Source organism: Scleropages formosus, chromosome 23 (assembly GCF_900964775.1).
Source record: "Scleropages formosus chromosome 23, fSclFor1.1, whole genome shotgun sequence".
Lineage (NCBI taxonomy): Eukaryota > Metazoa > Chordata > Actinopteri > Osteoglossiformes > Osteoglossidae > Scleropages > Scleropages formosus.
Genome location: NC_041828.1, coordinates 8,569,109 through 8,590,806, shown reverse-complemented (window position 1 = coordinate 8,590,806; position 21,698 = coordinate 8,569,109). Strand labels below are relative to the sequence as shown.

General features: G+C 47.9%; 2 protein-coding genes across 4 annotated transcripts in view; one reads left to right on the top strand and one right to left on the bottom strand.

Moving 5' to 3' along the window:
• Positions 1 to 6,268: 6,268 nt before the first annotated feature.
• On the top strand, positions 6,269 to 9,223 carry tril (TLR4 interactor with leucine-rich repeats). The gene has a single exon (XM_018750259.2). The coding sequence runs from the start codon at positions 6,639 to 6,641 to the stop codon at positions 8,910 to 8,912; it is 2,274 nt and encodes a 757-aa protein (XP_018605775.2). The 5' UTR covers positions 6,269 to 6,638; the 3' UTR covers positions 8,913 to 9,223.
• Positions 9,224 to 14,055: 4,832 nt separating this feature from the next.
• The window catches only part of LOC108933413 (cyclic AMP-responsive element-binding protein 5-like), a 34,036-nt gene continuing 26,393 nt past the window's right edge, over positions 14,056 to 21,698 (bottom strand). For 2 of the 3 annotated variants that reach the window (XM_029248314.1, XM_029248315.1), the window contains 5 exons: positions 18,220 to 18,549; positions 17,904 to 18,131; positions 17,439 to 17,547; positions 15,607 to 15,987; positions 14,056 to 14,434 (listed from right to left, as the gene is read on the bottom strand). In XM_029248314.1, the coding sequence (XP_029104147.1) occupies positions 15,836 to 15,987; positions 17,439 to 17,547; positions 17,904 to 18,131; positions 18,220 to 18,549 (819 nt within the window). In that variant the 3' untranslated portion in view covers positions 14,056 to 14,434; positions 15,607 to 15,835. Of the gene's footprint in view, positions 14,435 to 15,606; positions 15,988 to 16,874; positions 17,329 to 17,438; positions 17,548 to 17,903; positions 18,132 to 18,219; positions 18,550 to 21,698 lie in introns of those variants that run through there. The other variant, XM_018750452.1, reaches the window with a different exon arrangement.

The following is a 21,698-nucleotide window of genomic DNA, read 5'->3' as shown; positions in this document are numbered from 1 at the left end:
TTTGAAGTGAGAGCCACGGGGCTCACCCTCCCTCGATGAGAACCAGCTGGGCACGATCTCACTTACACAAACTCGCACACGCACGCGCGCACATGCACGCAGGCCATCGGCGACAGCCGCGTTCACGGACACGCGTGTCAACTGCACAGACACTTTCTACGCATTCACGGAGAAACACAAACGCACGCATACGAAACGCACGGCCGAGTTCTTCGGGACACAGCTGCAGCTGTCGTGCTCCATAGCAACAAAGAAACAGTGAAACAAAGAGTTGCTCCTCCTACAGCCTGCAGCCAGCAACGAGTTAATGTTGTGAGTTTAAATCTCTGATCTCTGGAATGGGTTATGTGCCCTAATGGTCCTAACAGCTGTTGGTTGTATAAACTCTCTCACACACATTCACAGACTCACACACACAAACAGACCCTCGCTATCTTCACTCTGCCCCCATGCTTCGCATTTATCTTTTGCCAAGGGAGCTTGATCCATCAACCATGTTACTTTTATTTTCTAATTGGTGCATGAAAGCGTGTTGCATTTTTTCATGGGGTGAAATGTGTTTCTGTTTGCATCTGTCACACGCACGGTTAATCTTTTTGGTTTTTTTTTTTTTTTTCTTGCGTGGGACCCCATATGTTTGTGAACAAAAGTGTGCAATTGTAATTGCAAAACATTTTCAGGACAATATTCAACATGTGTTTCCAATCGGGCCGCTTCCGGCCGTCTCTTCGGAGCTGGACTGTTTTTCAGAATCCATCCCCCTCAGCGTTTGTGTGCATGCGAGTGTGTGTTTGTGTGTGAAAGTGTGTGCATGCGTGCTTCTTTTATACACTACGGCAAGCGTCATCCATCCCGGTCTGCTGGAACGAGCCATCGGAGACCCTACATGGTGGAACTTCTTCCTTTGCCCAGTTTTACTTTTTCCAGGAACCCTTGAACTTTTCTCTTGGTTACAGCTGCATTTTCTCATTCGGGGTTTAGGCCGATAGGCTTTTAACCAGCCCACAGTGTGGCCTGTGGTCCAACTGGATGATTCAGTAAGTTAACTTCTGTGATTTCTAGCAATCTTGGCAGCCTGGAAACAAACTCACTGCTTGATTCGGGTTTCGCAGCCGGTACATTCGCTTAAGTGATTCAGCATTCCCCCCCGGCAAGCGCTCTTTATTCCAGTCACACAGTGGGCTGGAGACGGCTGGGCCAGCAGACGAGTGTTTACGGAGCTCAAAGCTTTGTTGTGGCACTGATAAGCCTGTTGCTGGGCTGGCGAAGGCAGCTAAGTTCTTCAGACCATTAAATACTGAGTCTTGCTCGCCCTCTGATTGCTCTATCATTTCCCACATCTATAAAACCCCCGCAATGGCAGTTCTATAAACAGCACCGTCCCTGACTGATCCCACCTCTCCTGTAGCTCCTGGTGAGCTCAGGAATTCCTAGGATTACATGGGTTGTTATGGGAATCTGTGGCAGCCAGCATGACGGAAGAGGTGTAGAGAACGGGGTGCAAAAATGGTCTGCAAACATGAAACTACAACAGTCCTCCCACCCCAGAGTCCCCCCCCCTGCCAAGTGCTGATGGACAGCTCTGTTCTGGGCCTTGAATGAGCTCTTTGTGCCTGGGCAGAAAATGGATCGGCTGCAGTGATCGATCAAGAGGGAGCAGGACCAGTTCATCAGTCCTTCCTCCTAATAAAAGAGGAAACTGCTCCCAAAACAAATCTACATCTCTTCTACAAAACTGTGTGTGGAATGTCCAGTGCCAAAGTGAAAGGTTGTTTTAAAGCCAACATCCATGTACCCATGTACCATGCTCCAAGACTGAAGGCTTGATCTAAGACAAGCGTAATGATAAACTTCCAGTCCATTCTTCCCAGCTGTAAATACAGCACTTGTAGTGCACAATTTACTCTCATTTCAGACTGAGGATGAATAAATTCCCCAGCTGAAATGTTCTTTACATCACTTCACTTTGACCTTATAGGGTTCAACACATGGGCATTGCAGGCCTGTTCCAGCCATTAGCACAGGTTGCCAAGATATGTTAAATTAATTCCGTTCAATTCTGCTTCCTCTCTACTCTCTACTACACTGTGCTTTGAATATGCATTTATGCAGTCAAACTGCATGGTATGTCAGGGCGTCGAGTACAGTCTAAGAGCTGCGCTGTCATTTTAGTGACATTTCGAAAAGCACAAACTCCGTAAAAGCAGACAACAGTCCATAAAAAGACAGAAAAAACAAATAAACAAGAAACAAGATTGCAAAGCTCGGCATCTATTTTAAAACACTGGTATTTACTGCAAAGGCCCTGTTTGGACAGTCCACTTGCTCCAGCGCTGTGGTCTGTTAAATGAATATAGTTTGTGCATTGGAAGTGGACTTGATCTTCAGCGCTCTTACATTTCTGACCTCTGTTGCAGTTCACTTTTTTTGCTCTCAGTTGGATTCCTTCCTTTGTCTCTCATACCCACTGTTCACAGATACCTTTGGTGTGTACCGCTGAATGCTGAGCTTCATTTTTGTGCTCATTGAACAAAACATTGCACCAAAACTAATTAGTAATATGCAAGCACAATCTATCTACCGGATAATACTACTACAACTACTACTACTACTACTAATAATAATGATGATAATAACAATAATAATAATTTACTTCTTCTTTCTGAAAAATTTTTCAGAAAGACTTTCTCGGGGGGGGGTGCAATGACGCAGTGAGTTTGGCTGGGTCCCGCTATCTGGCGGGTCTGGGGTTTGAGTTCTGCTTGGGGTGCCTTGCAACAAATTGGCGTCCCATCCAGGGTGTGTCCCCCCCCAGCCCTGCGCACTGTGCTGCTGGGTTTGGCTCCGGCTCACCGTGACCCCGCTTGGGACAAGCAGCTTCAGATTGTGTGTGTGTGTGTGTGTGTGTGTGCTTTTTCACAGTCAATGGAAACGTGTAAATATTTTATTTTTAAACTCATTCTACTGAAGATATCGAGGTCATCATGAAAGAGTTCTGCGCCGACCTATCTAAAACCTCAAAAACTTTGCCTGGTTCACAGCTGACACTGAAAGCTCAGTAGTTACTGGAGCAAAATGTAGAGATTTTTCAACTTCTCATTCCAGATGTTGGGAAGCAGTCCATACTGCAGACCTCCTGCAGGCTGTGATCGTCGTGCTCGTTTTTCATCGGAGATGTCGCTGCATCTACTTGCTCCTTCCGCTTTTAACAATGTGACATAACTCCTATTCAAGTTAATTGTCAGCTTCACTAGATTTAATAGTTCCTGTTCAGGTTATTATCTTTACATAAAGACTGGTTCATTTTGCAGTATATCCACTCTCAGCATGATCTGACCACAAGTGTTTCTGTTGCCCTGGGTGAAAAACTGGGGTTAAACACATGCCGTGTCCTTGGAGGAGAAATGTTGCTTATTTAGTCCAGGCGAATAATCCAGGATAAACAGGCAAAAGAGCAACTCCTTGGTATTTATCATCAATGTGATGCGCGAGTGGATGCTTTTCTTAACCGCAAGACTTCATTTGGTAACTCTCAGGTTCTGTTAGACACACCTCATTAGGCAGGAGGCTTGCTGAGCTCTCCGCTCAATATCAGGCTGTCCAAGTAACAGCCACTGTACATATAGCCAGCAGGCTCCCTCATCGATTTGTTCTTTAAGTCATTCGGTGCGGTGACCGCTACACGTTTTTGTTCTGCTTTCAGCTGTCCTTTTTAGTCGCCTGTGGATGTATGATTCATTCTCTGAAGGTGGGTCAGTTTAATATTGGAAAACACTTCACCGATTGTTAGCTTTGGGAAACAGAGCCACGATGGTGCGGTAGTCTGTCGGAGAGCATGATGTTTGTGGTGTAGGGTAAGGACATTAGATTCTTATGGTAAAGTAACCTCTGACTTTTGCTTAACTGCAAACCTCTGACATCCAGAAGCGCAGCTCCATTGGTCAGGCGACTTACACCGTCTTTACCTTATTTTTTAACACCACTTTACCGTTCATCTATTACCATCGATACTGCGGTTACCACTGTCACAAAGGCCTAAAGAGGCCCGAAAAGCAAAGAGGAGTTAAAACTGGCTGGGTGTGTCGGTGTGGACGAGAAGTTTCAGCGAGGGCTTCAATTCTCCTTGAATTAAAGAGGAAACCGAGCCGCTCCTTCGCTGGACGCTAAACCTGCTGCATACGGCCCCCTCCCGTTTGCTCCATTTCACTCACAGTTTACAGTTTCTGTCTCCTTTCAAACCCCAGACACACTTAACTGTCTCTCTCACTCCTGCTCTTCCCTGTCCGTCGCATTTAATTGCCCCCCCCTCTCCGTCTTTCTTCCCCTTAACAGATCCCTCTGCAAATCACACGGTACATGCACCTTTATACATTTCTCCAAACGCCGTTAGTTCTAACATCTTTTTCCTCTCTGCGTTGAGATGCTCACATGAGGCTGCTCGGTCGAGAAAGCTGTTCCCACTGCAGCTCGAAGCCTGGATTACATTTGGACAGATCTGCGCTTCAGCAAACATCTCTGTCTTTCAAAGCATGTGGAGGAAACAAAATCATCTGAGAATTAGACAGGAAATGACCTCCATGGGACTCCGAGTGTCCCGGTGGTTTACATTACAGAGTGTAATTCATCACTGAAAATAAATGGAAACAGTTCCCAACATGAACCAGATTTCGCTAAGAGGTATTCGATAACTTAAATTCGTTCGGAAGAGTGTTTAACAGGTCACTATCAAATTTAGCGTCACTTGTTGTGTTTCCCATGCTGGATACTAAAAATGTATTATTGTAATTTCCAAGTCAACTTTGTTGCAGTGTGGCAGAGCGGAGCAATCAGGTCCGACGTATTCGAACGTCTGTGTGTATGTGGACATGTCTGCTGCAGCAGAAGACTAAACTTTGAGGAAAACCTTGCCAGGATGTCTGTAAAGGTTTGCTGGAAACTTTTTTTTTTTTTTTTTGAAAAGACAGAAAAGGATTTGAAATTGGGTGTTGTCAACCGCAGCTAAACAAAGAGCCACATAAGTGTCCAGTGTGTCTTCCTGTCATGGTCAGGATCACTCCTTGTTGTGGCCCCCGGTCATCCGCCCTCAGGGACAAAACACAGATGTTAATTATACAGCAGCAAAAACAATGACAGCCTCCTTGTTAACATAGAAGGATCCTGTCATCTAAACGTTGACGGTGCTTACAGCCACGGGTGTAGAATTTGTGTGTGTGTGCTTGTTAGTTCAGGCGGGGGGGGGATCATTTATCAGTTTTAGAAATCATATGATTAGTGCCAGACCAGCTGAGAAAGGAGGCTACTGTACTATAAAGGAGAACATGAAATTGGAGAACAAAGTGCATCTTAGGAGAGGATCCAGATATTTCCTATTTTTCACTGCTGAACTGCTGTCGGTGAAACTGCGTGGTGCTTCACTGTATATTTTACTGTATTTTGTCAAATTTGCTGTCTCGTTACAGCTTCCAAACAGCAGAAAGTGTGCTTCGTCAAAGCAGGTTTTAACGCCGAGATAAAAGTTTGCTCCGAATAACGTTTGGGATGTTTTACCTCCTCTTCGAGACAATCACGAGAAAATTGCTTTCAGAGGAAAGCTCGTCTATTCATTTTGCTTTGCTCTGACGTTCATCCTAATAGCGCTTCAACGAGCCGAAACATCTGGTCGACCTCCGAGGTCCTCAGCGGCTGGGCCACACAACTTGGTCATTACCGTGCTGGATTGTGTTAGAAGCTGTACTTTGTTACTCGCTGCCAAAGACCCGCTAGAGGTTCTCTTATACTCTGGTTGTACTCGATACTCTAGTATACATGGCGTAAAAAAGGTCGACACATCCAGTCCTGTACCTCTGGATCGGGCAGCGGGCCAGGGGATAAGAATCCGGACCTCCTGGGTCCTCATCCCGGCTCTGAATTCAACTCCCACAACATATTTTATTCCGTCCAAGTAAGAGGGAGTCCAGGAGAAGCGGGGACCCTCGGGGGGCAACGTGGGAAGAAGCTCTTTCCGTCTGTTTTCTGTGCCTTTACAGACCTTCTGTCTGGCCACATGTTGAAAACCGGTTTGGAAACCTTCCGACACACACACGCACACACACACACACACACACACACGCGCGCGAACACAAGTGTGAAACACACTGTAACACGCACTCGAGGAACATGTGGCATGTTCGGTTTGCGCTGCCTGATTTCCGACGGACTCTGCGCATCTCCGTGGGTATCTGACTGCAGAGACAGGAGGGGGTTGGTGTGTGTGTGTGTGTGTGTGTGTGTGTGCGCGCGTGTGCGCGTATGTGTGCGTGCGCTCCGCGCCTGTAATTTGCAGCAGATGACCACTTGGGGGGGAGGACGCGCATTTGGAGAGGTGAACGTTGCCTCGCCAGGAATTCCTCCTCAGAGTCGCCCGCCTCACTTCTCGCTCGAAGCAAGGGGAGCGCGAGGCGCGTCGCTTCATGACTCTGCTGCTCTGCTGACTTTCGCTGCCTGATTCGCGCTTCTCCCAAAATGTGAGTTGCGCCCCGAGCCACACGCACGCACGGCGCCGACGCAACACGGTGATGATGCCGGTGAGGCGACTGCGCTGAGCGGCGCGGAATGCGTGCGGCGTCGGCGGCTCCTTCGCCTTCCTCTCCGCCGCGGCGATGGCGCGCGTGCTGCCCCTCTGCTTTGTGCTCGCGTGCGGCGCACTGTGCGCGGGGGCCGTCTGTCCCGAGCGCTGCGACTGCCCGCACGCGCGGCACCTCCTGTGCGCGAACCGCGGGCTGCGCGCGGTGCCCAGGACGCCCGCGCGGGACCTCGACGACGTGCTCGTGTTCAGCCTCGGCGGGAACTACATCCACAACATTAGCGCGCTCGACTTCGCGCGCTTCCGGGGCTTGAAGCGGCTGGACCTGCAGTACAACCAGATCCGCGTCATCCACCCCAGGGCGTTCGAGAAGCTCTCCAAGCTCGAGGAGCTCTACCTGGGCAACAACCAGGTGTCGGCCATCGCGCCAGGCACCTTGCGGTCGCTGAGCAAGCTGCGCGTCCTCTACGGCAACAGCAACGACATCAGGAAGGTCGGGGCGGAGTGTTTCGGCAACCTGCGGAGCGTGGTGAAACTGCGCCTGGACAGCAACGCCATAGAGGTGCTTCCGGACGCCGTCTTCGGCGGCTTGTCCGGTTTGCTCTACCTGCACCTGGAGTCCAACAAGGTGAGGCTCATCCACGGAAGCGCCTTCCGCAAGCTGCACGGCCTCCGCTTTCTCAACCTCTCCGGCAACAAGCAGAGGAGCCTCCGAAACATTTCCACCTTCGCCTCCCTCGGCTCCCTCACCACGCTGCTCCTCTCGGACAACGAGATCCAGTACGTGGGCGACCGCGTCTTCCAGAGCCTGCGCAAGCTCACCAAGCTGTCCCTCAGCAACAACAGAGTACGTCGCCTGGAACCCGAGGCCCTCGAGGGGCTGTCGGCCCTCCGGGAGCTGCTGCTCGACGGCAACGAGCTCTCCGACGTCCCGCCGCGGCTCCTGGACCCCCTGCAGAGCGTGGAGGTGCTGGACCTGAGTCGCAACCGTATCTCCAGCGTGGAGCCGACAGCTTTTCAACAGCTCGGACACTTAAAGGTGTTAAAGCTGGAGAAGAACCAGCTGAGCAGCCTTTCCGGGGGAGTCTTTGCCCTCAACGGCGCCCTCCATAACTTGTATTTAAATGACAACGACTGGACGTGTGACTGCCGGCTGCTGGAGTTCAAGCGGTGGATGAACGAGGCCCACGCTCAGGGGAGGCTCCTCACCGTGTTCGTCCAGTGTCAGCACCCCGGTGCTCTTAAGGGCAGGTACCTGGACTACCTGAACGGTTCGCAGCTGCATCCCCCGGGGAACAGCTCCCACCAGCCCTGTGAGGCGCCGCAGCCGGCCGAGAGCCTCGCCGGGGGGCTTCTGGAGAGCCCCTTCCCGGGGGTGGGGCTCAGTATCCAGGCCGACCAAGGAGGCTCTGGACAGCCAAAGAAATCCCACGCGGAGAAGAACAAGCGGAAGAAGCCGGTCCCGAGGACAGGGTCGTCCACAGGGGATGCCGGGACAGCAGACAGAGGAAGGGCGTTGTCCTCGTCACCTGGAAATGCCTCCAAAAAAGGTCAGCTGCCAACAAAGAGCCCTTTCGCGGCACCAAAGTGGCACGCTGTCGACCACCCCGTTTCGACTGTGTCATCCCCCATCCCAGACAGGGCAGAGACCTTTGACCTCTTGCAGCAGGACCACGTGGCTCTTGCCCAGGTGACTGACCCATGCCAGTTCAACCGACACTTCATTGTCAATGTCACGGTGCACGAGGTGTCCTCTAGCACGGCCACCATCCGCTGGTCCATCCGGGAGCACGGCGACGTGCCCGACGTCCACTTCCGGGTCCTGTTTGACCGCTTTGGCCAGGCTGTCCGCTTCCCTCGCTTTGTGTATGTGCAGGACAGGGGGCGCATGGTCACGCTTCACGAGCTGGTCTCCGGTGCCACCTACCTGGTGTGCGTGGAGGGCGTTGTGGATGGAGCCGTGTGCCAGGTGGCCTCCCGGGACCACTGCACGGGTGTGGTCACCTTGCACGCGGGGCGCAGCGGCGCCGACCTCCAGTTAGTCACCATGGTGATGCTCGGGGTGAACGCCCTGCTGCTGCTGCTGGTGGGTGCAGCCTGGGCAGGCCGCTACCTCAGACGGAGGCTTCGGCACAGGAAGTCCGCCGTGCACGTCCGCCACATGTACTCTACGCGCCGGTCACTCCGCACCATGGCACCTGCTGTCTCCAATGACTTCACCAGCTACCAGACCGGTCGGCCCCGGATGTGTCCCATCGACGAGGGAGACCTGATCGAGTTCCCCTGCGATCGTTTCCTTGACAGCAGCGGTACGCGAAGGGACGAAGCCTCGCAAAGGTTCCCAGACTAGAGTGCGGCTCGTAGGAATTGCCCGCTTGTTGAACGGGGCCCATATGGTGTTTCCACGAGTAAGAGATAAGATGTTCGACTCAGAACCCGAAAAGCGTTATTGAGATTTTCTTTAAAAAATGCTGTCAACCAAACTCCGTCATATGCGGTTTAAAAACCGACGTGGTGCGTGTTGTGAGTTTTCCGTCCGCCTCTGTTCAAGACATTATGAGCTAGTTGAAATTCAGAGGGAAGGGGAAGACATTTCCTGTTGCGCACTTCCTTTTAGCCCTCGGTACTTCCTGGCACCTGGGACTTGTTCTCACGGTGTTGGCGTGAGTGTACAACATATGCGTGAACGCCTGTGTGTGTGTGTATGAACACTGCCTAGGCTTCAGCGACATGTTAGCGAAGTACCGAAACCGTGTTACCGTAGTATAAAGTGCAGAGGATCGTTGGTGCTAATACAGCCGTACTACTTTAGCTCTTAATTTAATTTTCTTTTGTAAGTTGCGGTTTAATATAACTGCTGGAAACTTTGAAGAATAATGGCTGCTGGCTGGCAGAAACCCTTTGCATTTTTTTTCCCAGTTCTTTTTTCTATGTAATCTCTACTCTTTTGTATGACAAAGTGTTCTCTGATGCTGTGATAACCTGCGGATCATTTACCTTCATAAAGGAGCGGCAGTTATTGGAGCTGTAACACTTTCCATTAATTAAACTAAGTGTGCGCTACCGTGGATTGAAATAAAGTGGCTGCCTCGACAGTCGGAAGGCGTCGTTTTGTGAAATGGCTTCATTTTCCCTCTTCCTCCGTCCTCTGAGACGGGACTGCGTGTATCCAGGCTACGCTCGGATTAATATGCGTCCAGAATCCCTTGGCATGGCAACAGCCACGATATCCAGCGGTGGGAAATGTTCATAAACACGTGGCAGTACAGCTGTGCGCTTTCACGTGCCCTAGATGCCCTAGATGCAGCAGGTAGCGCGGTACTGACACACACTTGTGAGCTCAGTGTGGCCGTTTCCAGCCCCAGGGGGAGCCCCGTGGTATAGCCTCTGACAAAGGTATCTAATGCAAATTGTTTGACTCGCGAGCATCTTAACAACAGTAAAGCAAGGTGTAGCACGCCAAGGCGGCCCGGGGAGGGGGCGGAGACGGGGGCAAAGCGGCCGCAGCTGGGGCTGATTTCACTCCCTATTTCTTCCCCGGTGCCCAGCAGTAGGGGGGAGAGAGCGAGGAGGAGAACGAGGCGAACCCGAACCCGATCCCTGAGACGACGCCCGTGTCCCGACCGACCCGACTCTCCCAGCCCCCCCGACCGGCACGAAACCTCTCCCTGCCTGTTCCCTGGTCCCCCTTTCCCGTCTCCTTCCTTTTCCCCTGTCTAAGGGCAAATAAAAGCCCACAGCAACGGGCGACCGCATCTCCCGTCTCCTGCCTCGTCTCTTATACAAAGTAATAATAATTCCAGTACGTTCACAGGCAGTCTGGCCGACCAACTCACCCAGGATGTACCCTGTTGATGAGTGTGTCTTCCTTGTTTGTGTGTGTGTGTGTGTTCACAGGGAGTGCGTTCAGCATGACCCTCTATGCATGTCTCATTACAGGGTGCGTGTGGATGTGGCGCTCCAGCCTGTCTGAAGGGCCTGTTGCACTCCTGTAATTTAGTCCTCGTTCGGGAGCTCAGGGCGGCGGTCCGTCCTGCACGGTCCCTGTTTAGTCCCGTGTTTCCAGAACAGCGAGGGCGACACAGAGTGACCGTTGACCGTGCCAGCCTCAGTGACCGCTCTAAAAATGGTGTTCTATTGGCGGTACTGACAAGATTAAAGTACACAAATGTTGTTTTGTTCAGGTTAAGTCATAAGTTTTTCAAATTAATCAATGGGGGGCTGCAGACAAAAGTCTCTTCATGTCTTATCACAATAAATGACTTAACAATATTAGTTATAATTACCAATTTACCAGACTGCTTTACTACTATAACATGGTGCAACGATGACATGTAGCCATAAAGGTCAATATTAGGATGTTTTTCTTGCACTCTCTGTTTCAAATTAATACGCAAAACAATGCTGAAAATAAATAAAAGCTTGGACTGTACATGAAATGAAAGGAATGACTGCACTTCACAGTAATTACAAGCCTTATGGCGCACTGAAGACATAAAGAAGTGGTAAAAGGACACATAAAAAGTACAATTAAAGACATCTGACCGTTGCTTCGAACCGCTGATGAAAGTCGGTTTGATTCCGTGAATATGTCCATGTACTTTGGAGATAAGCACAGCATAATGCGGGGATCCACTTTGATCCTGTATAATAGCTGGAAGTTTGGGAACATTTTTTTTTCTTCGAGACGCAACACGCAACACACATTCTTTATATCCATGAACCACCTGAAATTTTGGGCAAGTCACAAACATAACTTAAAACCAAACATTTCATTTCTGTGGTGTGCTGTTTTATACTGTAGGACCTTGGCAATTAAAACAGGAAGACATCTGTATCCTGGTATAATATACATCCTGACAGCTAAATGTTTAACTGTCATGGCTGGTGATTTACACTGTAAAAAAACTTGTAGCCCAGTTTTGATGTTTGAGGTTTTAGTCAAAAACTTTCAAATTAAGTGGTTTCTTTAGCTGTCCTTAAAAGATATGTAAAAAAAAAAGTTCTTGAAACAAAATATGAGGAAAGAGAAAATACACAATCTTCAGAGAACATTTATCTCAAAACTAAATTCTCCATAAATAAGGCTGCGAAAGCTTGTATTACGTTTAGGAAATGGGAAATGTTGAAAATGTGAAAAGCCTCAACACGCCATCATCACATAAGTGCACTGTGTGGAATCTTAAACCCAGCACCTGAAAACCAGGTGCTGTCTCCCCCACCCTCCAGGTTGGTTTGTGAGCAGGTGAAGATTCATCTCTTTGATGGGTCTAAGAAATGAATATAAAATTACGGACCAATCCAGCTACAACTGTGCAGAGGAGGGGTAGCCTGCCCTCTGCTGGCAGTTTACTACAGTTTACTACATACGCGCCCCCTCACAATTTTATGAGGACTGTCATGCTTTTTTAGGGCAAGACTGAAGCACAAAAATATAAACAACTATTGCGCTGGATATTTTCATGCTTTCTGTATTGCTTTATTACAGACATGCGCTTAGTATCATTTATATCTGATGATATCGGTCTGTTTCAGCGTCTAATTTTGAGACTTGAAGTTCCTTCTACCACCACTAGAGGGCGACAGAACCTCTTTAAAGGGAATAAAGGGAGGGCTAACTTGAAATAGTACCTTCTGCTTAGACTACAAAATGTTTATTCTTATGAATAGCTTAGTTTTAGTAGGTCTTAGCTGGCTATTAAATGTCACCAGCTGGTTTCCAGCCAAAAATTAATAGCATATAATGTTTATATAGTTTGTTGTTCTTTATGTTTTGGTCAAATCACATTTGATCCATTAATAAAAAGTATAAATTAATTCCAGTGTTTTTTTTTAAAGAGGGATTTTTTTTTTTTCCATTTCAAACACAATACTGTAATTTCTTGATACTCGAAATGCCTGAATACATGAACTCAGATGTTTTTTTCAGGGCATTCATGTTGCATTTTTTTTCCCCTTTTGGTTACATACAGAATCAAACGCACAAAACTACAGCTCCTAAAAATGTTAGACAAGTATTTTATTTCCATATCACATCTGTACAAATGCATATAAACACAAAACAGAGAGCAAATCTGGACAATTAATAAACACATAGAAATATACAAAGTTATACAAACCTCTAGGAATTTCTTTACCTACTAAGCATAATTAAAATTAACAATAAATGTGCCTATACAGAAGGCATGACTCTTGAAGGTATTAAGTGCTATGCAAATGTTATGCACAAAAAGGTACCATTTATTCCTTTCAAAGAGAAAGGTGGTTATTTTACATTTACATGATTACAAAAAGTATTAAATTCTATACAATATTTATAGCTTAACTTTGAAAGTGATGCATTTATATTATATTATTGTACATGTATACACACTATCCTCAGCCTGAAGAGTGGTTTAAAGCCCCTCATTCTGTCACACACACCCATAAGATCAAACAGACAAAGCAGGCCTGGTGCATAGGCTCCATATTCTCTCTTTTTACTGGGATACTAGGAAAGTCAAAGGAAAAGGTAAGGCTACAGCACACAGTATGTCCAGTCTATGCTTGTGAGTATACACTTGAGGTAAAATGCTGTCCATGTCATTGGTAGTGCTTTGATGCTACGTACATCAGTAAGCAGATTATATATAAAATTAACCAATGGATAACAGAAATACAATAATGTAAGTATCCATTGCCGTTGACATTCTACAGACACAAGCAATCTAGAAATTTGTTTTTATAAATGTAGAAAAAAACATGACACTGTCCAGAAAAACATTTCCATGTTTCCATGTGTTCATTTCCCACCCTGTGTTAAAGTTCCATGACAGAAAAAAAATGATGGTACATCATATCCATCATAATATATATATATATATTTCCAGTTCATGGTAACACCGGCCATCTTAAGAATGTGCAAATGTTTTTTTTCCATATATATTACAAACAACTTCTGATGACAGCAAAGATGACATACTGACAGAAAACAGTCAACAGTACAATGAACAGATTTTTATGATATGCCTTAGCAAGCATTCTAGCATTCTTTCCCTTGGATCATAGCTCTTCCCTCCTGGTCTTCAAACTCCCTCAACATCAGTTCAGAGAAAGACTAATAAATTACACCAGTGACTGCCATCAGCTTCTTACAGTAAGTGCCCAGGGAGAATGAAAATGTACACACAGGGTGGCTCTACAAGACCAGGAGAAAAGACCACGGGGCCGGGTCTGCACCTCCCGTGGCTGGAAAGACCGATCGCTGAGTCTCCGGTATGGCTCTCTACACTTCGCTCTCACAGAGGACAATGTACATGAAAGCCTACATCACTTACCCACTTCTTTACATTATTGCCAGGCAGTTTCATTAACATTCACATGGTGACACCCAAATGTAGCTTGTTGCAAATGCTAGGTGGGTTAATGCAAATTATGTTGATTTAGAGTGGTCCTCATAGGTCCACAACAAGGTCAATATCTGCTGCTAAGGAAAATGTGGAAAATTATTTGTAGATTTGCCCCCCCCCCCCATCCTGAAGGACATTTCCCATCCAAAAGAGTGTGAAAGTTAGCACACAAAACTATGCAGCAATGCTCGAGTAAAATTTGTGTAACAAACACTATGATAATTTGCAATTATAAATAACGTATTTGGAATAAGAAAGTCCCCTAGAACTTCTGAATGAATCATTTGTCTTTCACACACAAACTAGAGTTATGGCTTATACAAACTGGGCAGAAACTCAGTTTTACTTGGGAACTGGATACCAAGACCGTACGCTGAACTTGAGTCTTAGTCCGTAAGACACTCGGGTCGAAGAGATCACAGTGGCACCTTCGCCAATTTAAGGCAACGTTTTCTACAATCAGCTTGCGAACACTTTATTCTTCCTACAAGCCCAAGGAAAAAGTGACACAGCATCAGCTATGAAAGAATTTTGGACATAAAGCATGACTGGCCACATGAATTTCATGATAAAAACAATTATAATAATTAAAATATATAAAAATTAATGAAAAACCAGAAACGGCGTGTACAGACATAATACACATTAACAAAGTAAGTCTCAGATGTGGTCAGTTTGACAGCAATGTCTCCTGGAGCGACATCGGCACAGTTTCCCACACACCCGCAATCAGTACACAGTCCTGAAGTCACACCACAATCATACATTACAATTCGGCTCCCTGGCCTCTCCATTTTCACTGTGAATACAATCCTCTGGCAGACTGGTCCTTGTGGTCTTAGCGCTGCTAATGGGATGTTTTCACAGAAATAGTACCCAAAATGTTCATCTCGTTGTACAGACACCCCTCTAAATTAAGGAGCAAAAGCTTCAACCAGACATTGTGCAACATAAAGGACATCATCTGACCAATCAGTCGGCCTGGTATGATAAAGCAGCTCTTGTAAATTCACACTTTAAGTGTTTTTTTTTTTTTTTTTTCTCCATCTAAGGGGTTTCGCTATCTAAATAGATGGTTCACAAGATTTTGTTTTGGAACCCTTATCAATAACGATGGGCATCCAAATCCAGGTTTACTATTTTTTAGTCACAATATTCTTGTCAAACAGGGTGTCTTGCCGCAGCCACCACACACGGTAAATCCAGTTTGGTATCACTTTCATATGCATTAATTATATTTAATGGCCGAAGCCTGAACATGACGACGACGACGCTCTCGGAGGCCCTGAATAAATGGTCTGTCAGTTTGCCACAGAATGGACTCATTCATTAAGCTTTGGGCAGCGTCAGCTGAGCTCTTAAAGTGACTAATTGAGTCGTCCCTCAGCGATCTCAGGAAAACAGCAGGGTGGCGGTGTTGTTCACTTGCTCCTCACTCGTCTCGGTGAGCGATTGCTTCGCTCGGTGCGTTCGGCAAGTGAGCAGGTGGTGGAAGAACGGAAAATGAGGGAACCGCTTGGAATGCAATTAGGCAAAAGGCTTCGGGTGGCTTGGGAATCATTTTTGAGGACAGAGGAATCAACCGGTGGTGAGGCCTTCGCTAACCGCAGTGGTCTGGTCTGTTTGGTTTGCACAAGAAGCAGGAGGAAATGTTACCTGTCTTTAAGGCAGCGGGAGAAGCTCAGATCCTGCATGTCTTCATGAGATTAGCGGTCACAATTAGAGCCGGTACGCAAACAGAACTGTGAACGCAGGCCAACAGGTTAGGGAAGGTGGCAGAGACACAGGTCCAAACGTTGAGGAGCTCTGCAATCGAGACCCTCGCCACCATGGCGATGCACGTGTCCCATGAGAAAAAACAGGGGGGCAGCGTCAGGGGTCGCCTCTAAAGGATGGGGTTAATGCCTACGCGGGAGTTTAACTGGCCCAGCGCAGCATCGCCCCCTGCGGCCGTGGAGGTGGTGATGGTGTTGTGCTGGATGACCTGCTGCTGGGAACACGCAGGGGTAGGACTTCCTGCAGGGCTGCTCTCTGGACCTGCGGAGAGAGACAGCCGTCAAAGCGATGGAGCAGAGGACTGACGCGCTTGTGTGCCCCTCTGCGAGAACGCATGTGGGTTAAGGGTACCATGTATATTGGTTTCGTGGCATCGTTACAGAAGGCAGCATCTGAGCATTACGGCACGGAAACGTCCAGAAAAAAATGCACTGCTTCCTCAAAAAAGACAGCCGAGTACTCCGCACATTTGAAATAAAATAGCTCTTTATTTCAATGCTTGAGTGTGTAAGAGTACAAAATCCAGCCAAATAAATAAAATGTATACATTTAGAAAGTGCACCCACAGCAATGGGGATAACATATAAATAATTAACATTTTTATACATTTACTGGCCTTGTCACGTGCATAAACCGTGATGCACACACATCAATATAACTTTGGTAAATGTGTGAGCAGCACAGTGATTCCAGACCAATGCAGGGTAAACAAATACTGCATACGCATCCATTCCAGTCCCCGAAGGTGCTGCTGCCCTGAAGCCTCGTCGACTTGAATTTTAATCCTGCCTCTGCGCGGTTACACAGAAGCAAGACGCAAACGTGATGAGTAACACAAGCAAGTAACACATGATGTAAATGCGGTAAATGAATACTTTCCATAGCATTTCAAGTATTAGTACCAACAGTTTTTCCCATTATATTGTTCCAGATACAAATGAAATGTATATATCCACAGCCTCCTTATTGATTACTATTAATATCAATGAGGATTAATTAAAGGAGTAATATTCCACAACTATTATACGTTTTAGAATTTTAGTATAAAAATATATAGATCTAACATATAAACTATGAGAAGGATCGTAAAGACAGCACTTCAGCCATTTTTGCCGAATGATTCGGACGAAATGATAAACAAAGCACCACCGCGGCCACACAGATCCCAGCGAGAGTGTGGAAGTTCCAGGGATATAAATTCAGTCTAGATTTAAACAGCAAGACAGGCAAAATACATACATGCACACATATTTAGACATTTACACTGTGTAAATGCACAGCGCCATGTGTGATTACATACAGTGCGTATGTGGAGCCTGAGACACAATGATTTTGATAGGACAGAACCGGAGGAGTCCGTTCCACCAACCGTGGACCGAGGATCATTTTCAAGTGTCTACTCTCCAGGTCCGAGCTTCATGGAGGACACAAACGTCCTCGTCTCCCTGCTTCTGGGCCTAGCCTCCGGTCCCAAGAGCATCACTGTCCATAACCCAGCGGGAGTCATGGGTGCATGTCAGGCCGTTCCGCTGCAGCCGTCAAGAGCATCACAAGTGCCATCGCACACAGCGCGTTATTCCAACACACCCTCGTAGCGGGTTGCTGGAACACACCCACACAGTGCATCATTGCAAAATGCTGACAAGCTGGCCTGCGCGTGAAGTGGTCTCAGTGGACAGGGCTTCTGCAAGAGGGAACGGAGCTCTACTCACTCAGATAACCCTGCGACTCCTTCTGCATGGCTGTCACCGGGCAGTCCTTATGAGTCAGCAGGAGCTGCTTGAGCTGCGTCACCTCTGTCTTCAGCATGGTCACCTCGTTCTGGATGGAGAACAACACACTGCTGTCACCCTCTCATCGCGGGACACATCATCTCACCCTCAACGTCACCCCACGTTGGAGGTGTCAGTATGAAAACAGATGAACAGGCCAAAAGAGCCTCGGCGGCTGTGAATCATGGTAAATGCACAAGAACAAATCAGAGTTAGCCTGGATACATGAACATTTTTCTTAGCCTGGAACTGTGTCGTAAAGGAGTGCAATGCAAGTCATGGAGGATAAAGGGAAATTTCCTCATTTCACGTTAAAGTGAGGCAGTAAAACAGAGCGCAGCTCATGTAAGGTGTGTGAAGTCAACGGGGGTCATATGAGATACAACAAAGTTTTTGTAGCTCCACCTGCAGCTGCATGTTGGTCTGTGTGAGCTCCTCGGCTTTCTTCTCCAGTGACATCACCCACACCTTCCTCTTCTGCCTGCAGCGTGTGGCCGCTGCCCGGTTCCTCTCCAGGAACTTCCTCCTGCGCTCGTCCGGGTCCTCGTCCACCACCCGGCGGCGACGGCCTCCGCTGGGCTGCGGTGACTGCAGGTTCTGCGTCGGCTGCATTTGCTGCGCAGCCGGCGATACCTGTGCGGCATCAAGACAGACTGAACGCTTTTGCCCTCCTAATGCAGGAACATACAGAAAATGAGTAGCAGTGTGTAAATGTGGGTACCTGGGATGGTGCTCCGGAATGAAGAGACTGATGCGGTGAAGCTTGGTGGGAGTGTCCCGAGTGCATGTGTGGCACAGGCGGATGGTGGGCGTGGCCCTGAGGGTGATGGTGCCCACTCTGGGTGTGGCTGTGATGGTGATGCTGGTGGGTGTGATGTTGGTATGTGTGGGGCGGTGCCTGCAGATGTTGATGAGGATGGGGGTGAGAATGCAGGTGATGATGTCCACCCTGCTCCGGCCGCGATGACATCATATCCATCATGTGGCCCATGGTGTTCATGTTGCCGTTAGCGATGGCTCCTGGGTGATGTCCAAGGGCTGCCTTTAGCCTCTGGGAAGAGAAATCTTGCTCTGTAATTTTTGCCATTATCACTGAAATATTACCAATACCATGTCTTATTTTAAATCAAATCAAAAGACAGGCCTCGTTCCCATTCTGTTTTTGTTCACTATTACGTAGGACCAACTTTTGTTTCTGCGATCTCCTGATATCCGCGCGGCATCCTAACACAAAAAGAGTGTACCACTTATCCAGTGAATACTGCGGTGGAGTTCTCTCTGACTGTTCTTTCTGAAAAAACTATACCCAGCGTGCCTTTTAAAACGTCCCCCCACTTTTCCCCGCAACTCCTCTACATTTAACGCCAGCAGGTAAACTTCAAAGCGACAGAGAAATGTTCACCAATCTCAGCGATTCACTTGTCGCTGGTATTCCCCAGTACACTGGAACAGCGTAAGAAAGAAGGTAAAGTATAAAGGGTAGAGAAGACATAAGCACCCCACTTACCTCTCGTGGTCTGTTTTCCTACCCCTTCTCCCAGCCTTTCCCTCCTTTGCTCTCTCCCTCTGACTTCCCTCTCCTCCAGCTGTTTCTAGTCAGTCCAGCCCAGGCCCTACGCTCCATATCTTTAACAAGCTGCACATTGATAATTCCCAGGGGGAGAAGCGGCCAGCTGGCCTAATGTGAGTGTTGGTCTCGGGCCAGCACGCCACATCAGCCCCTCCCCCGTTCCATCGCCACCCCTCCTCCCCTGGCAGTACCCTTGCAACCCCCCTCACGTCCAGCATGGCCCATGGGAGTCCACGCTCGCACCCTTGCTTCGCACATAGCGTGCTCCCAGGCCATCCATCAGTGATTTACAATACTGCAAGTGAGTATGTCAGCCACTCCATGGCTCACAGTGCGGTCCCAGCCTCCCCCGGCTGCTTTTGCACCCAGGAGTGACCGCGATGAAACCCGTGCTCAGCTTGAAGGGGGTGACGACCTCGGTTTCTCCTGCAGCCAATAATGATATCACATGGGAGGTGGGTGTGACACAACATCCCATTAATGTTTCTTTAGCATGAACTGAATCCCAGAGCTAAAACTGTGAAACACATGAAAAAATACCCAGCATGCAGCTGACAACTGCTCATCATCCCACTTGTAGCCGGAGTGTTCAATCATTAGTGAAAGAATTGACTTTAACATAACCTTTGATATTCCAACCCCATGTCCTGCCAAACAGAGGACATATATAGGCAAAGTATCATAGCTGGAGGCAATTTGCACCCTCACATGTTGGCCGAGCACACGTATTCATGTCTGGAGTGCTTCACGTTAAGCAAACATACTGAAACAGCGACTCTGGAAATATACATTCAGAACTAAGAACGTTATAAAAAAATTTGTCACTTGGAGCAGAGTGACCAAGTATGAGATACAGCAGTAAATCCCACCACTTCATACGACTCCAAAAAGACCCAGACACACAAACCCGAAATTCTGGAAGAACCATCACAAAGGTAAAAGAGCGGACAGAAAGGGCATGATTCTCACAAATACAACTCACAAGTACACACCTTCGAATACAGTATATATGACCATATAGTCATCTGTTCATCTTTACTTTAATTGTGTTTGGTCAGCAGCAGGGGAATACAGTTTCAGGGCATAAAAATGCTTTACAATGTCAGTATTAATTACTCTTTTTACAGTTCAACTACGAGGTCCCACCCATGCCCCTAGAGACGTCCAATCACGCTCCGGATGCCATCCGACTTCCCGCCCCCTCACTGTAAAATCCATTTATCAAAACTGCATAGGAGAGGGATGCGTGAGCACCGCTGGGGTGGGGGAAGGGGGCGAGTGGGGTTGGGGTCTGGACCACTGCCAAGTCATGGGGAAGAGGGGGAAGGGGGCGTTCTCCCGGAGAGTGGGGGAAGAGATCGCAGCAACCCCCTAGTCCCGCTCAGAGCAAGCTCAGCGGGTGTTAATCTATTGCACATTTTGATATCCCTCCAGCTGGCTGGACAGTCGCTATCTATTGCTGAATTCGATTGTAGTGCATAAAAAGCAGTGGAGGCCCTGCTAGGTGTGTCACAGGTCAGAGGTCATGGCGCCAGAGACTGTCTGAAGCTGAGCTGGGAGGCTACATAACAACATAATGATGGGGCTAATACACAGAAACACAATTAGAGCGCTGCCAGGGTGCAGGGCTGAACAAGACGGGGGGCTGCGCCGTAAGCCCATGACCGCAAGAGCCAGCTACGAAACTCCGAGCCAACTAAAACAAATACGATAATAAATAAAAGAGGGAGAGAGCGTCACGGTTACACGGTTAGTCGGCAAGCAGCCAAAACACACCACGGATATAATGCATTAAGACCTGCCCACTTTTATGATAACACACTGTAAGGTGTTTTCGTTTCACAACCAGCGGGTTTACATACAAAAACAAAGCGGCCTTGAAGTGAAACGCTAATTTTACGAGAGTCTGAAAAGGAGTCTGAATGTTCAGTTAAGGAAACGTTCAGTCTAGCTGAGTCTCTGAGGTCCTCTTTTGACACTTTACACTTTCGACAATTACACTTCAGAATAAATCAGATTTTTAACATTTTTGTCCTTCACTTATACGCGTGAAATGCTTTTGAGATGTCTTTCTCAGTGTCTTTCAGCATCTTTTTCAGGGGATCCCAAGAGAAGACAGTCCACAAGCATTTCAGTCACATGAAACAGCCTGTTTCAGAAGCACATTTCCCCCCAAGAGTTTAAGAATTAATTGCGTTAGGCAGCAAGTTGAACACCGCTTACACCATTATCAGGTTAGCTTGCTGAACGCGTCGACGCTAAAGTGTAAATTCTCTCCGAGATGCTGTTAGAGGACGAGTCTCTAAATAACCTCACCTCGACTCTGGTTTGAGGCTCAGGTACTGGGGATAGAAGCAGCCCTCTGTGTTCTGACAGCACCATTTGATGACCAGGAACCTTCTCAGGTCCATACGAGGCCAGCTTATCTATTTGGCTCCAGGACCACAGTGACGCACGGGGCATGGCGGTGTGACGGCTGGTGACGCCCAGACCCCCTTTTTGTCGTGTTTACCAAAACACCACAAGCCACCGCCAATGATGGGTTTGACGATCTTGCCGCTGGAGCTGGCCGCAGCCACCCTAACCACCAATGACGGCCCTCTCTAATGGCAACATGTGTGCAGCAGAAA

Excerpts from the sequence above, each read along its gene's own strand:
- tril (XM_018750259.2), top strand. The coding sequence starts at position 6,639 with ATGGCGCGCGTGCTGCCCCTCTGCTTTGTGCTCGCGTGCGGCGCACTG.